The sequence below is a fragment of the Perissodus microlepis genome, chromosome 23 (assembly GCF_051167445.1).
Source record: "Perissodus microlepis isolate ML-2025 ecotype Zambia chromosome 23, ASM5116744v1, whole genome shotgun sequence".
Classification (NCBI taxonomy): domain Eukaryota; kingdom Metazoa; phylum Chordata; class Actinopteri; order Cichliformes; family Cichlidae; genus Perissodus; species Perissodus microlepis.
In genome coordinates, this window is record NC_140482.1 from 7588051 (window position 1) to 7613179 (window position 25129).

At 41.5% G+C, this 25129-nt stretch overlaps 1 protein-coding gene across 2 annotated transcripts in view; it reads right to left on the minus strand.

Moving 5' to 3' along the window:
- Positions 1-10357: 10357 nt before the first annotated feature.
- Positions 10358-25129, minus strand: part of LOC146360913 (interleukin-1 receptor accessory protein-like 1-B) — a 334871-nt gene continuing 320099 nt past the window's right edge. Inside the window, exons 10-12 of one of the 2 annotated variants that reach the window (XM_084920834.1) lie at positions 19954-20124; positions 17206-17250; positions 10358-11667 (exon numbers count right to left, since the gene is read on the minus strand). In XM_084920834.1, coding sequence (XP_084776960.1) covers positions 10940-11667; positions 17206-17250; positions 19954-20124 — 944 coding nt within the window. In that variant the 3' untranslated portion in view covers positions 10358-10939. The remainder of the gene's footprint in view (positions 11668-17205; positions 17251-19953; positions 20125-25129) is intronic. The other variant, XM_084920835.1, reaches the window with a different exon arrangement.

Below are 25129 nucleotides of genomic sequence, written 5' to 3' on the forward strand. Positions count from 1 at the left end.
AATGTTTTTCCCAAACTCATGAACTCCTATTATCATATCCGAATTCACACATACGCGGCCCATCATCAACAAAAGGTACGGGTGTCAATTAAAACAGCTGTCAGCTTAGAAAGTAACACACCGGTGGTTTGGGCTCCATCTCTCTCCTCCGACAGCTTTGGTAAACACGTCTCCGCTCAGCGAGAAGCCGCTTGATGCCTTGTTTTTATTAATAGGAACCGGTGCCGAGCGGCTTCTCGTCTCCCTCCTGCTCCCAGGTGTCACGGGATGCTGCTACCTGAGAAAAAAACCCAGCTGGAATTAAAGCGCACATAATGATGCTGCAGATTCTCCCTCCTGAGGCACTGCACACTCTGTGTTCATAATGTGAATTAACATTTCCTGTTGAATCATCTCCCCCGGTGTGCACTTAATTCCCATTTTTGCCTCAGCTGGAAGATGAGTTCTGTGTTATTTCAAATCCCAGGACTGGGTGTGATTATGACATGATGGCCTGTATTGAACCAGCCGGCTACCATGTCACATTGTAAAACTGGAGGGGGGGGAAGGTTATCGATCCAACTTGATGTGATAGCTTAAGCTGGCTATGATGCATAGAAGTTTCCTAATGGGCTATTTTTGCAGTTATTTTCATTGTGGATTTATCTCACAGTCAGAGCCACTCGTCACCATATCCAGGGATCAAAGAAAAAAAACAACTTTGATGTTTAGGATGATAACTTGACTGATAGCCGATGCCTGCACATTTTTCTAAAGCTTATTTTTGTTGGCATTTATTCCTAATTTTGTGGCCTATAAACCAAAGCTCTTCATCACAACACTATCAAATCTCAAAGGGCAGATAAATATTGGCCACGGTATTGGTAATCCGCTGATCAGTAAGCCTGATATTGGCTGATAGTGATATATCATTCAACCCCTAGCTGAAAATTCTGTTTTGAGATAAACTTCAGAAAGGGGCTTTTAAAAACTTTTTTTTGGTTAGAGAGCAAGATGTAAAAATATTGGCCTGACCTTGTCCAGGTATAGGCAACTCCAAAAAAAGTAAGAGCCAGGCTCTTGTGGTTAAATGAATACAGTTTGAGTTACACAAGATGCAGACAGTCCTTAGAAAAACAGATCTGTATATCTGCACTTTATGAAACTAAAGAGCCTCTTGAACTACTCCCCCTTATTTTGACCACAGTGATCGTTCGACATTTCAGGGAGTTCATGACTAGAAGCTTTTCCATCTTCAAGGCTGCCGGCTCTGCATTATTAAGAGTCAGGTATCAAAGTCTACAAGCTACCAACTTCACATTTCAGCTCCCACGACAATGAGCGTATGCTGAGCACGCGCTTCTGAGCATGTTCTCCCGGGTCTTTTCTTTCCTTCAGATACATCCTTTCAAGGCAGCAATAGACATTTTAAGCCTGGCCCTGAGTATCAGCACCACATTGTTCCAAGCATTTGCATCAACAGCCTTTTCTCCTCTCAGCTACCGAGTCTAACACCGGCTAAGCTCGCCTGAGATCACTGCCCTCTCCTTTCGATGCACGATCTCACACCAGAAACAACACAGCCTGTGGGCGTCTGCGTTAAGCCTCAGAAAAACAAACCACTGTCACAGATAATAAGCCGATGCATGTGGACTCCACACAGATTAGACTTTCATGACACACATAACTTACAAATCAATGATCTGATCGAGGGAAACTCATTCAAAATTAGTGTGATATTAATCAAATCTACAAATCCATCTCGTGCAACCTATTAAATACAGATGCATATCTTATTGTGGTTTTAGGAGCTTGCTGAGCATCTAAAGAATACATGAATACACAGTGCCAGGGAGTACCCCGCCTCTCATCCTACAGTACGACAGCCGGGGCAAGGAATAAAATACATGGATGGACACTGAATGTGTCCAAGCTGCTGATTATCTAGATTCCAACAGAGGTCCTTCTTCTTAGGCACACCAACGTTTTCAGTGATGAACTACAGTGCGCCCTCAAAAGGAGTACATCAGAGGCACAGCTAAAGTTGAGCAAGCAAGTTAGAGAGGCGAGGCTGTGATGTGTAGCAGAGGAACAAAAGGATGCTGAATGTAGTGAAGGAGGACACGCAGAGGGTTGCAGATGATTCACACAACAGAAGTGCTCCAGAATGCTAGGAGCAGTGTTGAGCTTTTGTTACCTGGTGGCTACACAAGCCAGGAAGTACCAACGACCGGATTTGGTGTGTGGTAATAACAGGTAAATGAACTTTTTTTTTTTTTTTTTTTTTTAATTATTTGAATATATATGAGTGCTTGTGTATAAATACACAAACCATACACATATGCTTTCAATTGTGTAATTTAAGTGATCTAGGTAGCTCTGTTGTGGAAGTTCAGTTAATGCTAGAAATGTGTTTTGGAGTTTGTACGTGCTTTGTCTCTAGGGGCCACCGCATATATTTATATATAAACATATATAAATAAAACCACTGTTTTTTTTTTTTACATTAGTAATTCCTTTTGTGCATAATTTTATATTATTGTTAATAATAAATTAATTAAAGCAACAAAACAACCTGAAGAGCCGGATCTTTTTAGTGAGTCGAGCCGAAAGAGCCGGTTCTCTAAAAAGAGCCGGAAATCCCATCACTAATAACTAAGCTGTGTTAATTCAGTTTATTTGTTTGCCAAAATATGGTTTTGAGTCTGAATAACAGTGCTACGTAAATGCAGAGCAGCCTCTCTGCTCTCTGTTTCCAAACTTCGACTAACTTCAAATAAAAACAAAAAGAGATATTTATTAGCTCAAATACCTGCTGCTATCCGCCATTTGTCAGCAGGAGCGTCAGCTCATAGAAGGCAGCAGCATTGACGCACCTGACGCTCTTCTCCTGATTACGTAAGTTCGTCTTTAACACGCTTAACGGAGTTTAATGCATAATTAGCATAATGGTTGTTAGCTTCTTTCTACCGTGATTTAAATTGAAAACAATAATAAAAAAGTTATACGTTGTTTTTTCTAGTTTTATTTATTTCATATTTATTTATTTTTAGTTTGGTATTTTTTTTCTAAAAATATTTGGTTCATTTTCAGGTGCTTCCCTGTTTAGATTACATTTTCTTAAATCCAATGACCCTCCCTCCGCCCCCCCAAAAACTCTCAAAACTTAATTATTTTTTTTATTTTTTATTTATTTAAATATATGTATGGTCTACTTCCATGCTGTCACATTATCTGATTTTAGCTTTGCTCACAAAGTATCATCTGTCTTAATTCATGCTTTAATTCGGGTAATTTGATGCAGCACAAATAAAGCTGACGCAGCCCATCCTTCGTGATGAATTGACCCGGTGCCGGGTCTGTTATGCGGATCATCCCCATAATAAAAATCATTTCTCGTTTGGGACAAATTAAAAGGGCGTTTTTTTCCCCCCTCGCGTGTAACCGCAGTAGTTTATCTAACAGCAGCGCCTCACAGGGAAATGTGCAGCCCTCCATTCATCACAATTATAGCTTTCAAACGGCGAAAAGATTTCAGCTGGAGCAATTTACTGAAGATGTGTGCGATTTTTATCATGACTCAATGATCTAACCCATCACTCCACTTTTCCCTCATAATGGCTCAAATTGGTTCCTTTGCTCCCGGCATGCCTTGCGAGGATGGGTCTCTGCTAAGGGTGCAGGGCGACAAACGACCAGCAGATGGCAGCGTTTCACTTTGAATGTCCTAAGGTGGCCACTTTACTGCCTGCAGCTGCTAGTTGTGAAACAGATGGATAGAAATTGGCTCAAAATCAGTGTTGCAACGTTTGTATTTATATATATATATTTATGATTCTTATAAGTGGGCATGGTTTCACATACTATTTCTGCTGCCTTCCTTTAAGACATGAAAACAACAGCTTCCTTTGATAAGCCAGCCGCATCCAGAGCTGATCGATACCTAGCACTCACCTCGCAGCGCAGACATCCACACTGCTGCAAAAGTAATAAATAATTAAAGAAAGAGCCACTGTTGCAGGGAACAGCAGTGAGCTGAAGCCATCAGTGATCCATGACTGGCATCCCACACACACACACACACACACACACACACACACACACATGTGCCATCCTGAACCATGGTGAGTTCAGTATGACTCCAAAACTGGGTTAACAGCTGCCTGTATGTACTCTCCCAATGCTTTCAGCTCCGTCTCTCTCTCTCAAACAGACACACGCACACACACACACACACACACACCGCCTCCACCGCCACCTTTCCGCACAGACAATTGGCCCGGTTCTTCGAGTGGAAGGTATGTCACACAGGGCACAGAGCACCAAGCTCGGAGTAACAAGGCCCTGTGGGACACGAGGGGGGGTTGGTATACCTGCCAGAGTGAGTAATACTCTTCACCAGAGTGTGTGTGTGTGTGGAGAGGAGGAAACAAAACATCTGTGCATGAACAGTATGTACATGATCTGCTCTCTATCCCGACCATGTTTTGTTCAGGGATCCTGTTATTGCTGTGACACTGTAACGAAGTGAAAATGATTTCATTTGTGCTTGTGTTTGGGGGGGTGAGGCCCCCCCCATCCCCTTTTTTTCCCACAGACACACACCATATGGCAACATGTCAGCTCGGATAAAAACATCTGGCTCCTTTCGGTGTTCACATATGCACAGATGATTAGAGTGTGGTTCAATGCTATAGACGTGAAGGCCACGGGGAACGTATTATTTCTCTAGTTTGGCACCAGCCCCGTGTGCGTGTGTCTGTGTGAGTGTGTGTCTGTGTGTGTGAGTGCATGACGCAGGATGCAGCTGGCTCCACACGGGGGGAAAAAAGGCACTGACTCATCCAGTCCAGCTACTCTCACCTTCTTCTTCTCCATCTTCTCCAGCTTTTCTTTTCCATTCTGGGAAAAAAAGAAGTTCACACAGCCGATCTGTCAGAGAAAAAGATTAGATTTAACCATCAATCCTGAAAGTGGTTGTGTTTAAGGCTGGAGATTGATGTGTTTCGATGATTTAGGCGCACACTGATGTCATTTCAGTTTTTTTAAATGTTAAGTGATGTTGTGCTTTAGGTTAAAGTCAGACAAAGGTTTCCGCCTCCACACAGAACTGTGGTGGGATTTAGCAGCAGAGCTAAGACGCCTGCGTTTTAGAGACATGGGAGACGGTGAGTGGTGTCAGGAAACAGCACAAGGTGCAGCAGCACCATCTGAAAACATCTGTGGTTCAATTTCGGGCATCTGCTTTAATCACTGAAGTTGATTGGACGAGACATAACCCAACCCTCTAGGTCCCCAGTGTCTGTCATCCTCTCTCTCGCATGTTGAACATAACAGCAGACAGTCTGGTTCCAGTCCTGTGCAAAAGATTTGAACAACCACTTATTTCTTTATATTTTGCTTCCAAGGAGCCGGGCTTTCTTTGTACATTGGCTGCTTTTTCACTTGTTTCACTGCATCATTTTGGAGGGATTTGTTTTAAGTTTTAGTTCTTTGTTAAGTCACTCAACACTGACTGATCAATCATTCAAACACAACAACAACACCTAAGTCGAGGGATGAACCAGTGTTGTCTATACATAACAGATAATTTAGCAAAGAACACTTTGCTTCTAGCAGCTTGTCAAAAACACATTATTTGTTCTAATTTCTTTAGCTGAATTTATGAAAAATATCAAGGATAAAACAGTCTGACAAACATAAAATGGTATTTTTGCACTATTAAGATGAATCCCAAAGAGCTATTAACTGAAAACCTTTCACATCTCTGCAGGGTGTGCAGCGTGTCCTTAAAAAATATGAGGGAGCTTGACAAAAAAAGAAGTGGCAGATGGACAGAAAGTCAAGTCCTTAAGAAATAAAGCACAGGACCTGAGAGATTAATTCTGATTCATCTGCTGTTCATTGAAGTCTCATCAAAAATATTCTCAGTGCAAGGGTCAAAAATCCATTCTTAATGAAGGCAAACAGGGAGAAAAGGCTGAGGTATCCCAGATTATTCCAGAAATTGAGTGAATTTATTAGGTCTGGTGGAGTGATGAACCCTAACGTGGTTCAGGTCAGGATAGAGTGAGTGTCTGCAGCCCTCTGTAACACACGGTGGAGGCTGTGTCATGGTTTGTGGCTGCATTTCAGCCAGTGGTGTTGGAGACCCACAATGCAATTCCACCTGGACAGCACCTCAACAGCTTCATTTTTCAGCATGATTGCAAACGGTACCTGAGTAGAAAAGCACCTAGTGTTACATTATCAGTCATGGATTGGCCTCTGCAGAGCTCAGACCTCAACATTACTGAAGCAGTGTGGGATCATGTTGACAGAGAACAGAAGAAAAGGCAGAGCTTTGAATGTCCTTCAGGAAGTCTGGAGAACTATTCCTGAAACTCCTTAAAGACATGACAAGTGTGACTGTGCTGGAGAATAAATGTCATCATACCAAATATTGACTTTCAGGCTCATTAAATCTGTACAGTTATTTTTATACACTGTATTTCCATATACATTTTCAGATATTTCAATAAATCACTGTTTTCCTAACAAGATATCAAGAAATGTAAATTGCATCAAAGAGCTGGTTGGTTAAATATCCTGTCTGAATGAGCCTGACATTTGCGCCTCCTTCACATAATGCTCTGAGGAGTAAATGCTCCACTTGCGCTATAACAGCTTTAGAGTGCTCCAGAGGTGCTAGCTTCCTACTCCGACAGAAGCTGGAGATATTCCTAATAAATAACAGCTCAACTTCACTATAACATAAGTCTTTCTATTTCATTTGGCTTACAATTGCTCAACCCGAACCAGCTTCTTTTCATTCAAGACGAGTACGCCGGGGCTGAGTAACGCTGTCTGGCAGAATCTTCGTGATTCTCCTCCCGCCCCATGTGCTTTTGGGTTTTTCTCCTTCTCTCCTCCGCTGTTGCTTTGATCACAGCAAACAAGTAAATGGCTGCACTATGGGCACAACGCTCTGAGGCAGAGGAGAGTGGGAGAAGAATAAAATAGTGTCTGCCTGCCTCGAAGCATGCCGAAAGACAAAGCATCCGATTTTCTTAGAGACATTAAATGTGACAGTTTTACTGAGCAAACTTGCTTGTAGTTTCCAGTGGACTAATTCCCACTGAAAAAAAAAAGATCCACTTACATAAATGAAGCTGCACCTTTGAATCGTTCCTACAAACAGCCTGACACAGTGACATATATTATTCTCGCTGCAAAAATCGCAGTTTGAGTCGAAACAAAAATCCTGAGACGTGTTCAAAAGGTGCTTGATAAATGCGTCTTGTACTTGAGCAACAAATCCATTTCCTGCTCTGCGTGTCTGCTGCCAAAAGTGCATTAAGGTCAAACAACAATCAGGCTATGGAGGGGGGTTAAAGTGTTCCTCAATGCATTGACTTGATTTAGTCTTATTCTAAAATGAGGCCGGTTCTGATTCAGTCTCTGAGTGGAATAAAGAGACTTATTGATTGTTGTTTCAAGGTTTTACGGCAGACGCGAGAGTTATGGCGGTCGGGGCCGTTATCGGCTCTCTGCCAAGAAAAGGGATCCGGGCGCCGTCAGCAAACTATGCCGGCGCTCCATAAACAAAGTGAGCTGGGTGGCATTTTTCTCTTTCTTTCTTCTTTCAGCAAACAAAACCCACTCTGCACACACAGCACACACAACAACTGAGAAGTAACATTACCATAAATGTGGTTTTATTAATAATAACAGTATCTCTTTTAATGAACATTGCAGATACATAATAGAAAATAAATCAGAAAACAGGAAAGACGTCGTCTCACGAGTCGTGAAAGTGCCTGGAATAATTCTGTGCTATATATTGTCGTTGTTATTCATCACCGTTTGTCACCGTGTCACTCGTCAAAACCACGCCAGCCACCAGAAAAGCTCCCAATTCGTCGTTGTGAAACAATAGTGCGTATCATCCCCCCCCCCCCGCTAAGAAAAAGTTTGCATTCCCACAGCTTCCCAAAAGCTGGAGCGCTGAGCATCGGACTCCAGTCGAAATCTCTCTTGGATTGGACGCGTAGCATTTCTACTTTGAGAGGCGTTGTGAATAATGACCACCGGTTTTCATGAATATGGCTAGATTGTCTTCATCTTAATCGTGTTATTGTCTTGATTATATTTACACAATGCCACATCAAAGAGCACAATACACTCTAATCCGTGTTACTTTTGGCAGGAGGGACGGGTGGAGTGGATAAAAGCAGGCCTGGCTCTCAATGATTCGTAGGGTGACTGAAAAAAAGAGTCAAAATGCAAAATTCTCAGCTTACAGAAAAAAATCCAACTCTGAAATATAGTTTTTGAAAATAGATTTGGGGGGGGCAGAACACAAATGTAATTTATTGTTTAAAAATTCATAACATTGCATATTTTATGGCACTAAGTTAAACATCTATGAGATGCTGCAGGTATTTTAGTATGAGGTTAGTTTGTGTGCGTGTCTTTTTTAAAGAGATCAAATATTACGGCACAGCTGCAGGAGGAGTAAGTGCACAGGCTGCCTTCATGGGTCTGAGTCACAGGCTGCATATAGAAGATGGACATAGCCTTTGCGTCTCAAACGTAAGTGCCAGTGCAGAAAAGCATTCCTGCTAATGGCCAGGTGGAGACCACTCCTCTGGCTGTGAAAAGAACTCAGAAAAAAATGACCGTACCTGTCGCATGAGCTGCACTCTCAGGAAACCTTTATGGTCTTGATCGCTGTTTCAAGATGATTAAATGGAATGTGGGTGAAAAAGTGCCAAATTACAACAACAGTCACCTCAAGGCGCTTTTTACTGCGAGGTGCAGACCCAAATTTGGGAGAAACCCCCCAGAAAATGGAAAGCTTCCTGTCGCCTCTTGTGAGCAAGCACTCGGCGGTGGTGGGAAGGAAAAACTCCCTTTTAACAGGAAGAAACCTCTGGCAGTGTGAGCGTTCACGTTCCTCAGTTTCAGATCCATCGCTGGCTTGACTTGCAAAGGTTCGCAACATCAAAATACCGACATTTCAAATCTTACTATGACACCGTGCAATGTTACATCGACTACGTGCATCTTTATGATCTGAGTGGATATGCGAGAACAGATCTGAACTGGATGACACTGTACCAGTTTCGTGACTGAGAATGGTAGGCTTTAGCTTGCTTTGGTCTAATGTAGCATCTCTACTGTAGTTATATATAAACTGGGACTGAATTAGCATTTTTTAAAATAAATTCTTGTCACTGTTAAGCATTAATTATATCGTATTTGGAAGGGATTGATTCTAAAAGGCTATTGGTTTTCAGGTGGTTATTGGTCATTAGCTCAAAAAATATAATCCTCTAAATGTTACTTTCATACTAAGAACTACACATCTCATAAGTTAGCACGTTTCTGCACGGTATCTTCATCCTCATTTTGAAATGAAAGGCTTACCGCCGCTGCCCTCTGAGTGAGATGTGCAAGGCCTGTTTTTATTTATCAGAGAGCGCGCCTCAACTCACTTCCACTGACATGGTGGACGGCAAACGAATAACAGAGCTGTCATCTGAGAGCAAATGAATAACTGAGATTAGCCCTGGACAGCCTTGTTTGGTCCTACAGAGGAAAGCAGGTGGACTTAATGCTTCAGGTGACCGTGGATGTCATGGCTTGCCTCCTCCGTCCGCGCTGACATCATCGATAGCTACTTCCACTGTGAAGCGCCGAGATGAGATCGACAGATGTAACGTAACAAGTCTGCCGTGCTGCTGTGAGCGGTGCGTTTGAAATGCCGAAACTCCCCTCTCCCTCCTTTGTAACGACGAAAACACAAACGTCTTTTTTTTAATATAAGGGTAAGACATTTAGTGAACGACCTATTGATTTTCGTGAGCTATGCAGTTCCACGTAAACGTTTTTCTTATTTTTTTTCTTTTACTAGATATTTCCCCAATTCCTTCTATCAGAAACGTCATAACTTCTCTAAGCAAATATCCCTCAGTTACAAAAATAGACTTTTCTTTTTTCATAAAATAATACACATAATTACTTCTCAGTGATATAATCTTTTTGTTAAGGTAAATAGCAAGGCTGTTTTAAAAGTAAATACTGTGAGAGAAACAGAGATGTGAAGCCTAGCACCATATTCCTCAACCACCCCCTCCCTCCCCACAACCACCCCCCCACCCACCTGCACAGGTACGACTCCTCCGAAAGCATTCGATGAATTAGGGGAAACCCACTACCCCCCCACCCACCCCCCATGTGTTTTCTGGACTCCAAGTTTTGCATATTCTGGTTGAGGCCAGATTCTCAACCCTGAAACTCAAATCCAAATCTTACTCGTCTCCCGAAGGCTGTGACTTGTATTCCCAACCCCATTAAAAATAAAAAGAATTAACCCCCCCCCCCAAAAAAAAAACTTTAGAAACTACACCAGCAAAACAAATGAAAAAAATAAAGGTAACAACGGTTTAACCGACACGTCTCACAGGCCTTCACTGCTTCACTTTTTGTACAAACTGAAAGAAAATAATAAAAAAAAGAAAATAATAAAATGAGTCCCAAAGAAAGAAGAAACAAGTCCCAAAACACTGTTGCTACAAAGAATTAGAAAAACGTATGTACAGGACCCTGTATTCCTCGACTCTCGGGGTAAATGATCATAGGTGTTGGCTTGTGTTACGTGAGTGTTTATACAGGCATACAAAAAAAGTTCTCCTTGCTTCTTCTTCTTCTTTTTTTGTTGATGTTCAGTTTCAATAAAAGCTCGTATTGGACAAAAAACTAACAAACAAACAAAAAAGAAAACATTGCCACCACCTTCTCCAGCAGTTTGAAGCCCCTCCCCTCCTTCGGTTGTTTCCTGGTGCAAAATTCAACAGCAGCAAGTAGCTTAGTGCCATTTAGGTTCACCTGGCTCCTTTCAGGGTCTGAGTGCCAGTGGTTAGTCCTCCCTGTGACAGACATCATAAAGATCCACAGTCTACCCCGCCCGGCTCTGTCACCATATAACACTAGATATACTGGTCTCTCTGGGAAGCAGCGGCAGCATGGCGTTGTTGCCGTGGGCCTCCTCCAGGCTCTGCTGCCGGGGTGACTTGGACTGCGGCCGCTGTCCGTTGATGAGCGTCATGGGGATGTTGCAGTAGGTGTGCTGGTTGCCTAGCGAGGACAGCGGCGGGAGCGTGCCGCCTTGTGGCAGGTCGTAGTCGTAGCTACGGTAATAGTGTTTCTGCCTCATCTGGGTGTGGCAAGAGTTGTGAAAGGTCGAGCGTAAGTCCGGGTGCGCCGTCGCCATGGCGGTGGAGGTGGCCGCCGCCATGGAGATGGCCGAGACGGTCTGGAGCTCCCCGAAGGGGCCCTGCTCGCTGACGTCCAGCACCTGCTCGTGGGAGATGCTCAGGGGCTCCATGCGCTTGAAGGGCATTTCATATAGCAGCTGCTTCCAGAACTTGGAGTTGAGCTTGTTGCTGGACGGTCCGCGCCACTTGATGACCGTGAGCATCTTGATGGTGTGTTTGAGAGCCTCCACTTCCTGGTAGTTCATGATGCCGCGCAGCTCGGCACACTCGATCAGGATTACTTTGATCTCGCCGGTCACCAGCATGTTGCGCAGCCGCGTCTCCAGCTCAAAGATGCTCCACCCCCTCCGCACCACATAGCTGGGGGTCATGACGATGATGAGCCGCTTGCTCTGGTCCACGCAGCGTGCTACGTCCTCGATGTAGGCTGGATTCACAGACAGAGAGACAGAAAAGTATATCTTTTGATGAATCGGTACGATCATATATAGATATTATTTGTTTCTGTTAGCCAGAGACTGTATATAAAAGATGAATGTAACCTCCTGCTCTAAAAACTGAAGCCTGTGCACAAGTCATCTGCAAACTCATCAGCTAGTCTAGAGCTTTTGGTTTTTGGTGCTTACAGTGTAGCAGATAATGGCTCATTCTTCTACTTTATGCAACAGGCATAATTTATAAATGCAAGTAAATATAAATGATTTAAAGACCTGAGTTATTTTCAAATTGTAGCCTTTAATTTCTAGATTCCATCTCAACAAAACTGTTCTATTTTCCACACAGACCTCAAATCTTTGCTAAAACATGATTGGTCAATAGAACGCGGCCTGCATGTGGACTACAACTGGAAATGAGGATACTTCTGACACTAAAAATCTCATTCCTTGCCTACAGATTATATACATTCATACACTGTTCAGTTTAAGGAACATTTTGAAATCAAATTAGATCTCAGTCAACCTACAGAGGGCAGAATTCAAAGACAGCTTGAAAATGAAAGGGAAAAAATTATCCCTAAGTCTAGTACATTTTGTTGAAATTTCATTGCAGCAACACAAAATTGTACTCAGTAGTTTGTATGACCCCCATGTGCTTGAATGCATGGCTGACAGCATTGGGGCATGCACCCTAATGAGACCAAACATAGTGTCCTGGGGATCTCCTCTCAGATCTGGACCAGGGCATCACTAAACTCCTCGACAGTCTGAGGTACAAACTAGTAGCGTGGGATGGACCAAAACATAGGCTACGTTCACACTGCAGGCGAAAGCGCATCAAATCCAACTTTTTTGACCCTATGCGACCCATATCCGATCATGGTATGACAGTGTGAACGGCACAAATCCGATATTTTCAAATCCGATCTGGGTCACTTTCGTATGTGGTACTGAATCCGATACATATCCGATGTTTTAGAAAGCGACTGCTGTTTGAAGGGTCATGTCGCATTAAATCCGTCTTTTACGTCACTGACACAAGACAGACGCCAATTATCAGCTCTGGAGAAGCGCCCGAGAAGACATCGTGAACGCTTCCTGGCCATCCAGTGTAGATGTCAGTGAAACTGTTGGGAAGACAACGTTGGAGAAACGTGAACATTTTATTTGTACTGTATAATCTGCAGATTCTGACAGAAATCTGCAACTATCATTTGAAGCACCGCTCCTCTCTAAAACAGCAATAAGGATAATTATTAGGTTATTTACATTATTATGTAAATAACAAAATAACTTAAAGCAAAAATTGGGAAACGTAAAGTCCGAAGTCTTTATATTAAGGGCCATCAGTCAAACACTACTGTTTGCTCTGGGTCTAAACACAGCGCGTTGTGTGTGACGTCTTGTTTTGCGCATGCGGGCCACTTTGAGGGTTCACACTAGAGCGCGTTTGCTGTCGCATTTTATTTGTAGTGTGAACAAGCAGACAAAAAAATCAGATTTGATCAAAAAATCGGAATTGAGCATTAAGACCTGCAGTGTGAACGTAGCCATAATGTCCCAGAGGTTTCGGCTATTGGATGTGAGCATGGAGACCAGTCAATGGAATCAATTCCTTCATACTCCAGGAACTGCCTTATTACTCTTGCCACATGTGTCCGGGCATTGTCATGCACTGGGAGGAACCCAGGGCCCACTGTAAACAGTAAATGAACTGGTTCTTATTTAGCGCTTTTCTACTCTGTACTCAAACCTGCTCTACCACCTGAGCTACAGTCACTCTACCAGCGTAGGGTCTGACAATGGATCCAAAGATTTCATCCCGTTGACTAATGGCAATCAGAGTGCCGTTACCTCACCTGTAGAGGTCAGTGCATGACGCAGTACTGACCCACTACCAAAACAGTCTATCTGGATGATGTTACAGGCAGCATAACATTCTCAAAGGCTTCTGTAGACCCTTTCACGTCTCTCACATCTTCTCAGGGTGAACTTGCTGACATCTGTGAAAAGCACAAATTGCCAATGATGGACCTGCCAATTCTGCTATTCTATGGCAAATACCAGTCAGGTATGATGGTGGGCAGTGAGCACACGGCCCACTAGAAGATGTCAGGCTCTCAGACTGCCCTCATGAAGTCTGTTTCTGATTGTTTGGTCAGACACATTCACACCAGTGGCTCTGGCAGTGCTCATCCTGTACTCCCTTGCACAAAAGAGACGATACCAATCCTGTTGATGGGTTAATGGCCTTCTATGGTCCTGTTCAGCTCTCCTAGAGTAACTTTCCATCTCCTGGAATTTCTTCCAGGAGAAACTGTGTTGGGAGACAAAGCAAACTCTCTGGAAGTGACACGTATTCATGGCCCACCCTGGAGGAGTTGGACTACCTGTGTAACCTCTGTGGGGTCCAGGTATCACCTCATACTACCACCAGTGACACTGACCCTAATCAAATGCAAAGCTAGTGAAAAACACAGTCAGAGAAAGTTAGGAGAGCAAAAAATGTCAGTGACCTCCACCTGTAAAACCCTTCCTGTTTTGGGGGTTGTCTCATTGTTGCTCCTCTAGCGCACTTGTTAATTTCATTAACACCGAAGCAAAGAAACAACCAGGAACAACTATGTTTAACTGACTCGACGCTATACTTTGTTTAAAAAGTGTTCCTTTAATTTTTTTGAACAGTGCATTTATGTAGACCTTTGTTTAACGAGATCAATGCAAAAATGTATTAAACTCATCAATTCAAACAGCCTGCAGGGGGCAGAAGCCTGATTGTTTCGAAGTCGACAAAATACAATAATAAAATAAACATATTTTTATGGTCTCAGGCACTGCTCTTATTTAATTGATTTGATTTGATTGAAATAACAACACAGCGACACCCAAAGCAGTCAACTGCAGCTTTTAAAGCAAGTCTTTGCTATCCAGCAGTGGCTACATCCATCTTTTACACACAGTCCAAATATTAAATCCATTTCTATTTTTAATTGTGCTCATTTATTCAATCGAAACAAACTGTAATTGTACATGAAACTACAGAGAGCTAATATGTGATGAAAATACGCTGAAACACATTACACAGGCTATTTGAAGAACTCTCTTGGCCTCATAGCGGCTTCTTACCCAACAGCTTCCTTTTTATCAAAATTTCAAACAAACAAGTCCAATTACCAGACGAAAAAGTGTGACGTTTAGGGGGAAAAAACAAAAAAGACCGAAAGCTGAGGACGTGAAACAAACATCACACATCTGACAGATTCTAAAATGTATCGCCGCTAAATTATTCCACCATCTGGCGTCAGGATACTGAGGCATAAAATGAAGATAAAATAGATTTGTGATTATAGATCCTCACTTAAATAAACAGCTATAGTCTATGCCGCATTTATAAGAAGATGTACTTGTAGTAACAAGAGGCTTTAGATTTAGAGCTAAGCGAGACACCGCTGTCAGCTTAGACTCATATCTATCATATACAGTAAATACAGTATTGTGTTTAATTAGCTGTTTGTGTTGTGATGAATGGGAAGAAGTGTTTCCACAGACCTGTCCTCTATGTGTGTGTGTGTGTGCAGCTAATGCTTCTTTTTAGCCTTTCTTGGCCGAGACAAAGACCAAGCGTCTCCTCACTGGAAGTTAGACGGGATTAACTGGGCTTTACCTCCCAATCAAAGCCCATGACCCTTGTGTGTGTGTGTGTGTGTGTGTGTGTGTGTGTGGGAGAAGAGAAATTGTGAGAGTATCTCGGCATGTCTGCTGGTCTTTAAGAGACCAGCAGACATGAGAATGAGCTGCTCCTTTCAAGTTGCTCTGCCCGAGGCTTCGCGACGTGAGCGATCTGATTAGAGTAAACTTAGATTTGAAGTCGCTCTTTTCATTGACACAACAAGTTGGTGTTTTTACTGTTTGGTAATTGGTCCTCATGGGCTAATTTGCCACAATGTGTCCCTGAAGCTTAAAGTCTTCACTTTGGGTTTATTCAGTTTAGGTTAAACTAAGTTTTCCCATCTTATCGTGACTAAAACAAACATGAAGGGATAAATAAATGGATACAGTATCATTAGCTAATGAGTAGAAGATTCATTTTAATGTTTTGAATTGATTAAAGTGAAAGTAAATCTGCCCTCTCGAGGGTTGCGGCGTGGTAAAACTTTATAGCTTTATAGATTAAATCCCCCCTTTCAGAGATTTTACAAGCTTTACAATCAAACTGTTGCATGAGCAATAATTGATTCACATCTGCATAAAACCTAAATTACACGGGGCAGGAAATCACAGTGGCTCTGCTCTCGATTGTTTGTCTCTGAAAGAAAACAATAATAATGTTAAAAAAGTCTAAAGTGCAAATAGCCCAGATCAATAAGAACAGCTATGTGGGAAATAAATGTCTTCCTACTTTGAGTGTTTTGCAGCAGATGTCCCTCCCACTGCCCCCTAACCAAAATACACAATTTCTGTAGAAAATTACATCTCAATTTCACTTCTTTTTACTGCAGTCGGATATTTTGAGCTTGAATACAATTTTTGAAAACATTTTGTGACTGACAACCTCAGTCCTGCCCATCTAATTTAAAAAAAACACAATAAAGAAACATGCACAGGAAATGAGCTATGTTTATTCTTATGCATTGGTAACGCTTTATACTAATGGACACAGTTACTTACACTTAGGACGAGTCTGGTAGCTAATACGTTTATCAGCTGTTCCAGAATAAGTACTGATCCAGAACTTAAAAATGAAACAATAAGTAAGAGGGAATAATAAGGATATGAACGGTACCGTTACCGATATTTGATGACTTAGAAATTTGAAACGCTACTATTGGAAGATTTTTTTTTCTCTCTGAGACACATATAACATAAACAGATTATTTATTTTCTCATTCATACCCAACTTGGCTCTGATTAGTTGGCTGCTGTGTTTGTGGTGTTACAAACACACATTAGTTACAGGAAATTTACAGAGCGGTGGACAAACTATGCAATGTCAGCACTCCTGAGAAGGATGAAGGGTGTTTCTAACATCTCCTTTCCTTTTATAATTGTTGCCAGTCGCTATAAATACAGATACTGATAGACTGAAAGATAGCCAATATCAACCAATGATATTGGCCTGTTAATAAATTGGTCAGCTCAACTGATGACGCGCTAACGTGTAGTATTTCTCAGCTCAATGCTTATTATCTATAGTGAAATTGTGGACCATAGTGATTATAAAAACTTTGAAAAATACTAATTAATGATTAACAAGATGTCAGGCTTCTGATTCCTCATGTTTATGTCCTTTATTGTAAAGTGTTACCAAAGACTGTATAAGCTGCACTCAATGGCTACTACATAACTTTTGAATGCTCTCAAAGATCAAAGATTTATCTAAAAACAAACATTTTTTTCAGTCAGAACAATCATGTCAAAACCTTTTAATACAAAGTGCAGCCACAATCACTTTCTACATTACTGATCTGATCAGAAAGTCTTTGTCGGAGTGTGTCGGCACGAGCGTTAAAGATCTGGGGAAGAAGTACCTCTAAGTAGTCTTGTGTCATCCTGGAAATGATCATTGGTGAAACCTAAACATAGATATTTACATTCAAAGGTCGATTAAAAGATTCGCAGAACATTTGTTTACATTAAAAACAATTGTGTGAATGCGGGGACAAGGCTCTGGCATAAACTGTGTTTCTCCACTGATGGGCTGGTAGCGATTGTGAAACGATAAGCGGGCTGATCAGTTTATTCCAGTTTAATATGGGACACGTAGCATAAAAAAGCAAAGGACTTGGACATAGTTCAGCCAAGACTTGTTACTTCTGGTATATGTTAAAAAAATACTCAGTGTGCACTAGATGAGTATGTCAGAAACGTATAACAGTGGTATAATACGTTCACCCAGCATACTGTGGCATTACATGTTACAATCAGCAGCTCAGGAGAAAGATTGTTGACACACGCTGACGTCCCAAATGGCCAAACTGTGTTTATCTATAGCTGTGGATTACACTTTATTATATCAGCTGTTGAGATGCTAATACATTCCCAATGGGAGCTAAATGTTTATACATAGACATGATAAACCAGCAAGCTGTGCCACCGAGCTGCAACTGTGGCAGATGTACTTCAGATTTCTCTCTATCCTTGCATTTTTATGCCATTTTTCCCATATTACAACAGTCCCCCTGTATGGAGCATGTAATCACAGCAAGGGATTTGGTTTACAACCTTTGCACAATTCCACTGAAGAAGAGCATAATTAGTAATGGTGCTATGTGCAGGAAAGACAGGCAGTTGCAAGTATTCAAACGGATGCTAATAACATCATGATACCGAGCTCATCTTTGCGATCAGTTAATCAAAGATAAGCACAGGGCACGGTGAGAGGCTCCATTAGAAATATACTGTGGTAAAACATGCATTAATATCCATGCATAAAGAGATTTTTGATTGTACGGCTGACATCGTTACATAGCAGCATGCAGAGGCACACTTTGTATTGAGCTGGATTAGAAACATGGACCGTAATAACAGGGTTGGCTCCTCCTGATAATTATGTTGCATATGTGATATAGGTTATTATGCCTCCCACAGGCTTAAAAATGGTGCAGATCATGCACTTTAAATGCTAAAGCAGATAAATAATTAACCAGTATGTACAGCCCTTGTCTAGCATTTCAGTGTTTTATGTTGCCTACTTGAAGTTATAATTTATATACTGTACCTTAATCTACTTATTAAATCAAGAATATACATAAAGTAGAAATATGAAGTGGAATAAAATTGAAGCAAAGTACATGTACTTTCATATATCCTGTTGACAACTGGTTGGATACTCACATTAAAAGTGGCTCAAAACAATTTATGTGAGCCAAAAACTCGGGCTTCAGACAACGTTAAACACGTGATTTCAAAGGTTTGGTCCTGCTTTGTTCTGTCGTAACAGACAGGTCTGTATAACAAGGCAGAGCTTACAAGCACTGACTGCGGAAGCCAGTCGAGGGGCAGCCTATCAGAAGACAGCTTGTTTTGGATTGAAATGTGGAATAAATAACGATAAATAAATAAAAGTTGAGATAAATAAGAATTCATTTTTCTGTTTAAATAATCAACAACTGTACAACCAGTTTTTCACTGATCAGTTTTTGTATTGGATTCATTAAAATGTTATGAAAATGTTTAACAGGGGTGGACCCCTCAGGCTAGCCAAGCTAAACTGCAGTCGTTTTTTCAGAGGCACTTGTAACATTGCTGGCAAACTTTAAAAGGTTCACGGAATTGTGCTTAAAAATCCTCATAAGTCGAACCCTCGTTCTAAGGTGCCTTTCCAAGATCACCCCCTAAAATAATCACATCGCATCGTATCAAATATTGCACATCCTTTCATATTGTATCATATATGCAACCCAAAGATACTGCACACAGGATTAATGGATACAATTAAATGCCTTTTTTATTTTTTATAAATAGTGCAAATGGTCCCTGCCTTAGATACAGCTTTTAATACTGGAACACAATTTTCTGACTATGAGCGAAATATTTTGAAGATAACTTAATCCATGGTCCCCTTATAAATAATAAAAAAATAGTATTATTTTAGAATTCTTGTAATAAAATTTTGATCCAGCAGGTTTTTAAAGTGGGTTTGGTTGAGTTTCCCTTCGGGTGGAAGCAGTTAAATAGTCAACCATTTATCCCTTAATTTTCATATGTCACAATCTTGATTCACTATTTTATCCATCTATTCCATTAGCAATCCATTTCATATTCCCATTTTTGGCGCCCTTTTATTGACTACATGTAGTGCTCAGACATTACACGAGGAAGTGGTTTCTTTTAGGAGTATAATACTTAAAGAGGTTGTTCAGAACTGAATTGGTACTAGCATAATTAGTTTCTTGCTTACGTGAGGTTGGGCTAGCTGTGTCCCATGATTTAATACTTAGCCATATATTCTCTCTTATAAATGTTGCCTTTAAGGGAAACTAAAGACTAAAACTGAAATTAAATGAATAAATAACACTAAACAAACTCTAAGCTATAACACTTTTAGCATACTCATCAACTTTTGCTCAGCCTTTGGTTATAAAAGCTAACTTTATAAAGATCATATGAAGCAATGACGGCCTTGCTAGTCTTTGTTATGCCACAACACAAACGCATAACAGAAAATAACAACAAACAAGGCATCACCACTGCAGTGACAACAGCAACACGAGCAACACCAAGCGACAAGAAAACATTCGACACAACGTGACATCGCCGTGAGAGAGAGAGCTTACTTCCTGTGGGGATCAAGTCCCTGTCTGGAATGAAGAGTTTATACCCATAATGCTTCTCCAGCACGTCGGGGAGGATCTCCAGGGCAAAGCGCTCCTCCTCTCGGGTCTCCTGGCTCCACTGGTCCGGGTCCACTTTGGTGTAGGACAAGTAGGCGTCGTAGTCCTTGTTATCTGCAGGTAGAGCAGGGGGTTTGGGGGGGGGGGGGGGGGGGGCAGACACTGACATGGGTGAAACGCGCCGGCTCGTGTTACACCTGGCTATTCAGTGATGCATTCGTTGCCTTCATATCCTTTAAACTAGAACCTTTCATTTAGTTTAATAAAACCTGCAATCAAGCAGAAGCAGAGACAGAAAAATGAAGCCTCGGTCTCAGCACTATGAATACTTGCAATAAAAAGCTCCCAAAACCACTTTGCTTCAATTAAATGTGTATACATTTTATGATTTCAACATAATGTTTCCTACTGTGGTCAGCAAAATTATGCGCTGTTATACCCCCAGATGCTCAAAATCTATTTTCACACTGGTATGCAGGGGAGCTATTCATTCACTGAGAGACTTCACCGAGACAGGACGCCTCCATTACACTGACCTCTGGGCACCTCTGCCCATCTGAGTGCTTTTCATTACTGCTCCGTCCCCACTGACGAATAATGTTGCCTTGATAGCTACTTTGCCCACTGCAGGCAAAACAAATTAGACTCCAGCCTGAGCTAAATGCCCGACGCGGCCTGCTAGGCCGGCACATGGCACGGATCCATCACCTACATGAAAGCTCTGATTGATGACGGATTTGAAAGGACTGAGAAGAGGAAAGACTTAACGTTTAATCTTCTTAAACAGGAGCAGTACTGTACGGTGAGTCAGGAGAATGAAGGACATGTCAGCCACTTTTTTACTCTGAACCTGATCAGTCATTTCAAAAGAGGTCAACAGGTTTTTAACCATTAAGTATGAAAACATAATAGCTTTTTATGTACTTCGCAGTTAGCAAAAACACATGAGCCGGTTTGAGCTGGTGAACTTAATCCCAGCCGAGATACACTGATATTTGCAACTTTGTGGCAATGGTTTGACAATAATCTTTTTTTCTTCCACTCCCACTGTGCTACACGTGGAAATGAAAGCCTGTTTGGTACGGAAGAACTTCAGCGACCCGGGTTTTGTGCAAGACAGACCACGCTCTGTCTCCTTCCCAACATTTTATAATAGTAGACATTTTCACAGTTCAAATGTAGAAATTAAATGTTTTTGTGCAGGTCGGAGTAAAGTCCTTCTCATTTTATCCACAACCTTTGGGGACGAAAATGTAAGAGAAAACATCAGAGAATGCAGTTCCTCTAATGACCACTTGAGGGTGCAAAAATGCACCACTCCTCATAGACTCGAGTATTAAAATGACCAACTTTAGAGCAGAAATAAATGGTGACAAATGACTGTTTGACACAGGGTAAAACTTTAAAGTTGGATTTGGGATATTTGGTTTATTTAAAAGGAACGCCGGCTTTTAAGACGCTAAAATATGCACTGTGCTTTCAATAATATATATGTGGTATTAAAAAACCCCCAAATGTTTTCCTTTTAAGCACATTTTATATAAAAGCGATTTACCAGTAGGCCGCCATTGTTATTTTCTTCTCAATGCACTCTGGGTAGTGACGTCATACGGTTGCATCGCATTGAGTTCACAGTTAGCAACGCACTGGAAATGGCTTCTGTTCAACCTTTCCAGTACTTAGTTTACATGAAGATGAAAACAATCCGTCACACGAGGACGCGAGAGTGGGGGAAAACTACTGGTGTCTATGCGGCTACTGAGAGCTTTTGTTGTAAAGAGCTCAATTTTATGGCAGCAGCTATCCATGGTATCGCATAACCGCATGATAAAACCATTAATAGAATTCAAATTTTTATTATACAGTGAAATTACAATATCGTTATTTTTACAGATTCTCCAAAACAGTGCACCAAAACTTTTAAGCCGTATGTCTTAATCCAGATGTTCTTTGGGCAGCCCTTGTTAGCCTCCATGACCGGTATAGTGCTGGTCTACCAAGTCATAACCAGGTCACTAATAGGCAAGTTAATTAATACGGTTGCTACACTATAGAAAACAAAACGGGTTAGCTGAACAAAAGCGCCTATACTGCCGACAACCAATGCACGTCATCGTCCCAGAATACATTGTGTGCACAAAAACATGGCCGCTCCCACGGCTCCAAAAATGAATTAATGAATAACGGAAACTTCTCAAGTATGTTTTTATGTAGTGGAGATAATTTGTAACATATTTAGAGTAACTTGTCATAATAGTCGGGGTTCCTTTTAACTATTCACAAGGTACCGGTGTCTGAGCACCTATGTGCGCTTCATATTATCCCAACTCCACCTCTCTTAAATCCTCTGGGTATAAAATAGAAACCATCTGTCCTGACCCCCAACAAGTTTTGACTGGTGAACTTTTGTGACCTTTGGTGTTTACTCTGATAAAGATCAGCTCCAGTGCACGCCATATTTTTGGGCTTATGAAAATAAAATAAAAACATTAGATTTTATATGCTTTTTTATTCACTAAAAAGCATCACATCCGCGCCACAATAGGAGGAAAGCACCGTAACTGGGACACTCTGCTCGCGTCTCTAATGAGTTTACCTCAAAGGCTGCGTTCACGCTGCGGCTCAGAGTTTTTGGAACGGCGAGTTCCTGTCTTAATTATGACTCGGCTCCCTCTGCTTTATAGTGGCCACCTGCAGCGTAGCAGCCATGTGGCGATGATGTTTAGTGTGTTGGAGAAGACAGGAGCAGAGAACGAGAGGGTTCAAGAGGAGGCAGTTTGGGATCAATTCTCAGCAGAGCATCACATTTTTTTATCCTTTAATATCCTCTCCATCCCACACTCCTGCTTCTCTCTGGACTGAGAGACTGTCAACAAGATTCACTTGCATCCCAGCGGGTAATCTCGATATTTGGGCTGGCGCGCACAACTCTTAGGTGACACCTCGTAATTAATCCAACTTGGTTTTTTTTGGTTTTTTATAACATGCAATTCATTTTACAGCGTCAGGGACATGTAAAAATAATTGAAATGTAACCTCATAATCACTCAGTATAACTAACTCTGAGGTTTATGTTCTGCTTCACAGAGACATAAATCTGCTTGTTTTTCTCTAGTAGCTTTTAAATGAAAGCTGTGTAGGCAGATCAAGGGCTATTTTAGTGGAGATGATTCATGCATCTGTTGTGAGAAAGAGAAAGCAGGGGAAGGACGAAAGCACGGGGTGAATCTAGGAGGTGCACTGATCCCCTTGCTTGCGTTTCGATAGCTCGCTTATAGGAGGCTAGTGCTGTTCATCTGAGGTGTGCAACATATTTAAAAAAATATATCATCAAACAAACAAACAAAAAAACGCATCAGAGTCTTTGCTTCCTTGTCCCACATGCTGACTAACTTCGGCACGTGTGCTCTCTGTGTGCGTGGAGTCGGGGGGGTGCGTACGGGCACGGGGGCTCACAGTGAACTCTTGAACTCGCCATGGAGAGTGCCAAGAGAGTTGGAGGCGTAATCTCTGGGATATCTTTTGGCTCCATTACATTTAATGGAGAGTAGATTGGAACGTAACACACACACTTAACTCTGTGCTTGAGGAGACACATGGCCTGGACTGCTAATGAGAAGATGACTCTTTGTTTTTAAGTAATGCTTTGTTTTTCATAATTCAGTATTCACTGAAATACTGCAATTCAATTTTTCTCAAAAATATGCCTTTGCCCTTGGTGTTTGGCTTGCATGCATTGCCATATTCTGGGTCTTGATCATCCTCACACATTTTATCATGTAGTCACATAAAAAATAGAGTTTCAATAGACTCTATGGAGTCCTGCTAATCAATGCAGTTGATGAATAGACGTTTTGGTAGTTTGCTGGTTTGGAGTGTGTGGGTGTGGGTGTGTGTTAACACAATGTCACAATCTTCCCAGGAGTGGACGTTCCACAGTGATGAGACCATGTAACCCTAACACACTGCAAAAAAACCCAAGAGCTACATCTCAGACTCTGACGGTCTCGGTTAGCATTTTGTATGTTAAAGTTCACAACAGCATCTGAACAATCTGATCTCCTTTGGACTTAAGAGACCAAAGTGGAGATGTTTGGCCATGATGCACAGCACAATGTTTGATAAAAACCAAATGCAGCACAAACACCTCACACTAACTGTGAAGCACGGTGGTGGTGGGGTGATGATTTGGGCTTGTTTTGCAGTCACAGGACCTGGGCACCTTGCAGTCATTGAGTCGACCCTAAACTCCTCTGAATACCAAAGTATTCTAGAGTCAAATGTGTGGACATCTATCTGACAGCTAAAGTTTGTTCTTTTTGCATCGCTAAGTTTTGGCCAATGAGCAAATGTACAACAGAACGGCTGGAAATAGAATAAAAGAAAAAAATCAAGGCATTGCAATGGGCCAGCTGAAGTCCAGACCTCAACTTAATTAAAATGCTGTGGGGAGACCTTAAGAGAGCTGTGCATAAGAGACTGATACAGTCATTCAGAAAATGATTACCTCAAGTAATTGATGATGAAGCCTCTTCTACAAGGTACTGAATAATGAAATCTTCCCTTTTCTTAAGAGTGTACAGAGTCTGCTCTCATTCAGATAATAAGGTGAGTCAGTACAATATATGTATGTATGTACAACGGTGGACACAAAAAAACAGCCTCTAATCAGAATCAGAGAAACTCTTACATTTGATAATTAACTGTTGGCCATCTGCTGGCATTAACTCTCTCTCTCTGTCAGATGTATTTTTTCTGTTTATTGAATAAAGAAAAATCTGATGTTTTAAGTCAAATCAACAAATTACAACCAACAGCTGTACGTAACTTTACTGCCACAATGGGAACTATGGGTCATTTGAAAATCACAGGAAATTTTTCTATTTGAAAAGAAAAACGTACTGAAAAAAGTCTCATAGTTGGAGATCTAACATTGCAATAATAAATGAATCCATCCATTCTTCCACTTCAGCTCACAGGAGCTACAGTCTTAGCAGAAGCTGTACAGACCTCCTCCTCCCCTGCCACGGCCTCCACCTCTAACCCAGCCAGCTGAGCAATACCCCATTTTATGGGTTTGTGCATCCTTAAATCCTAATTTCACCCCCTTTCCTCATAT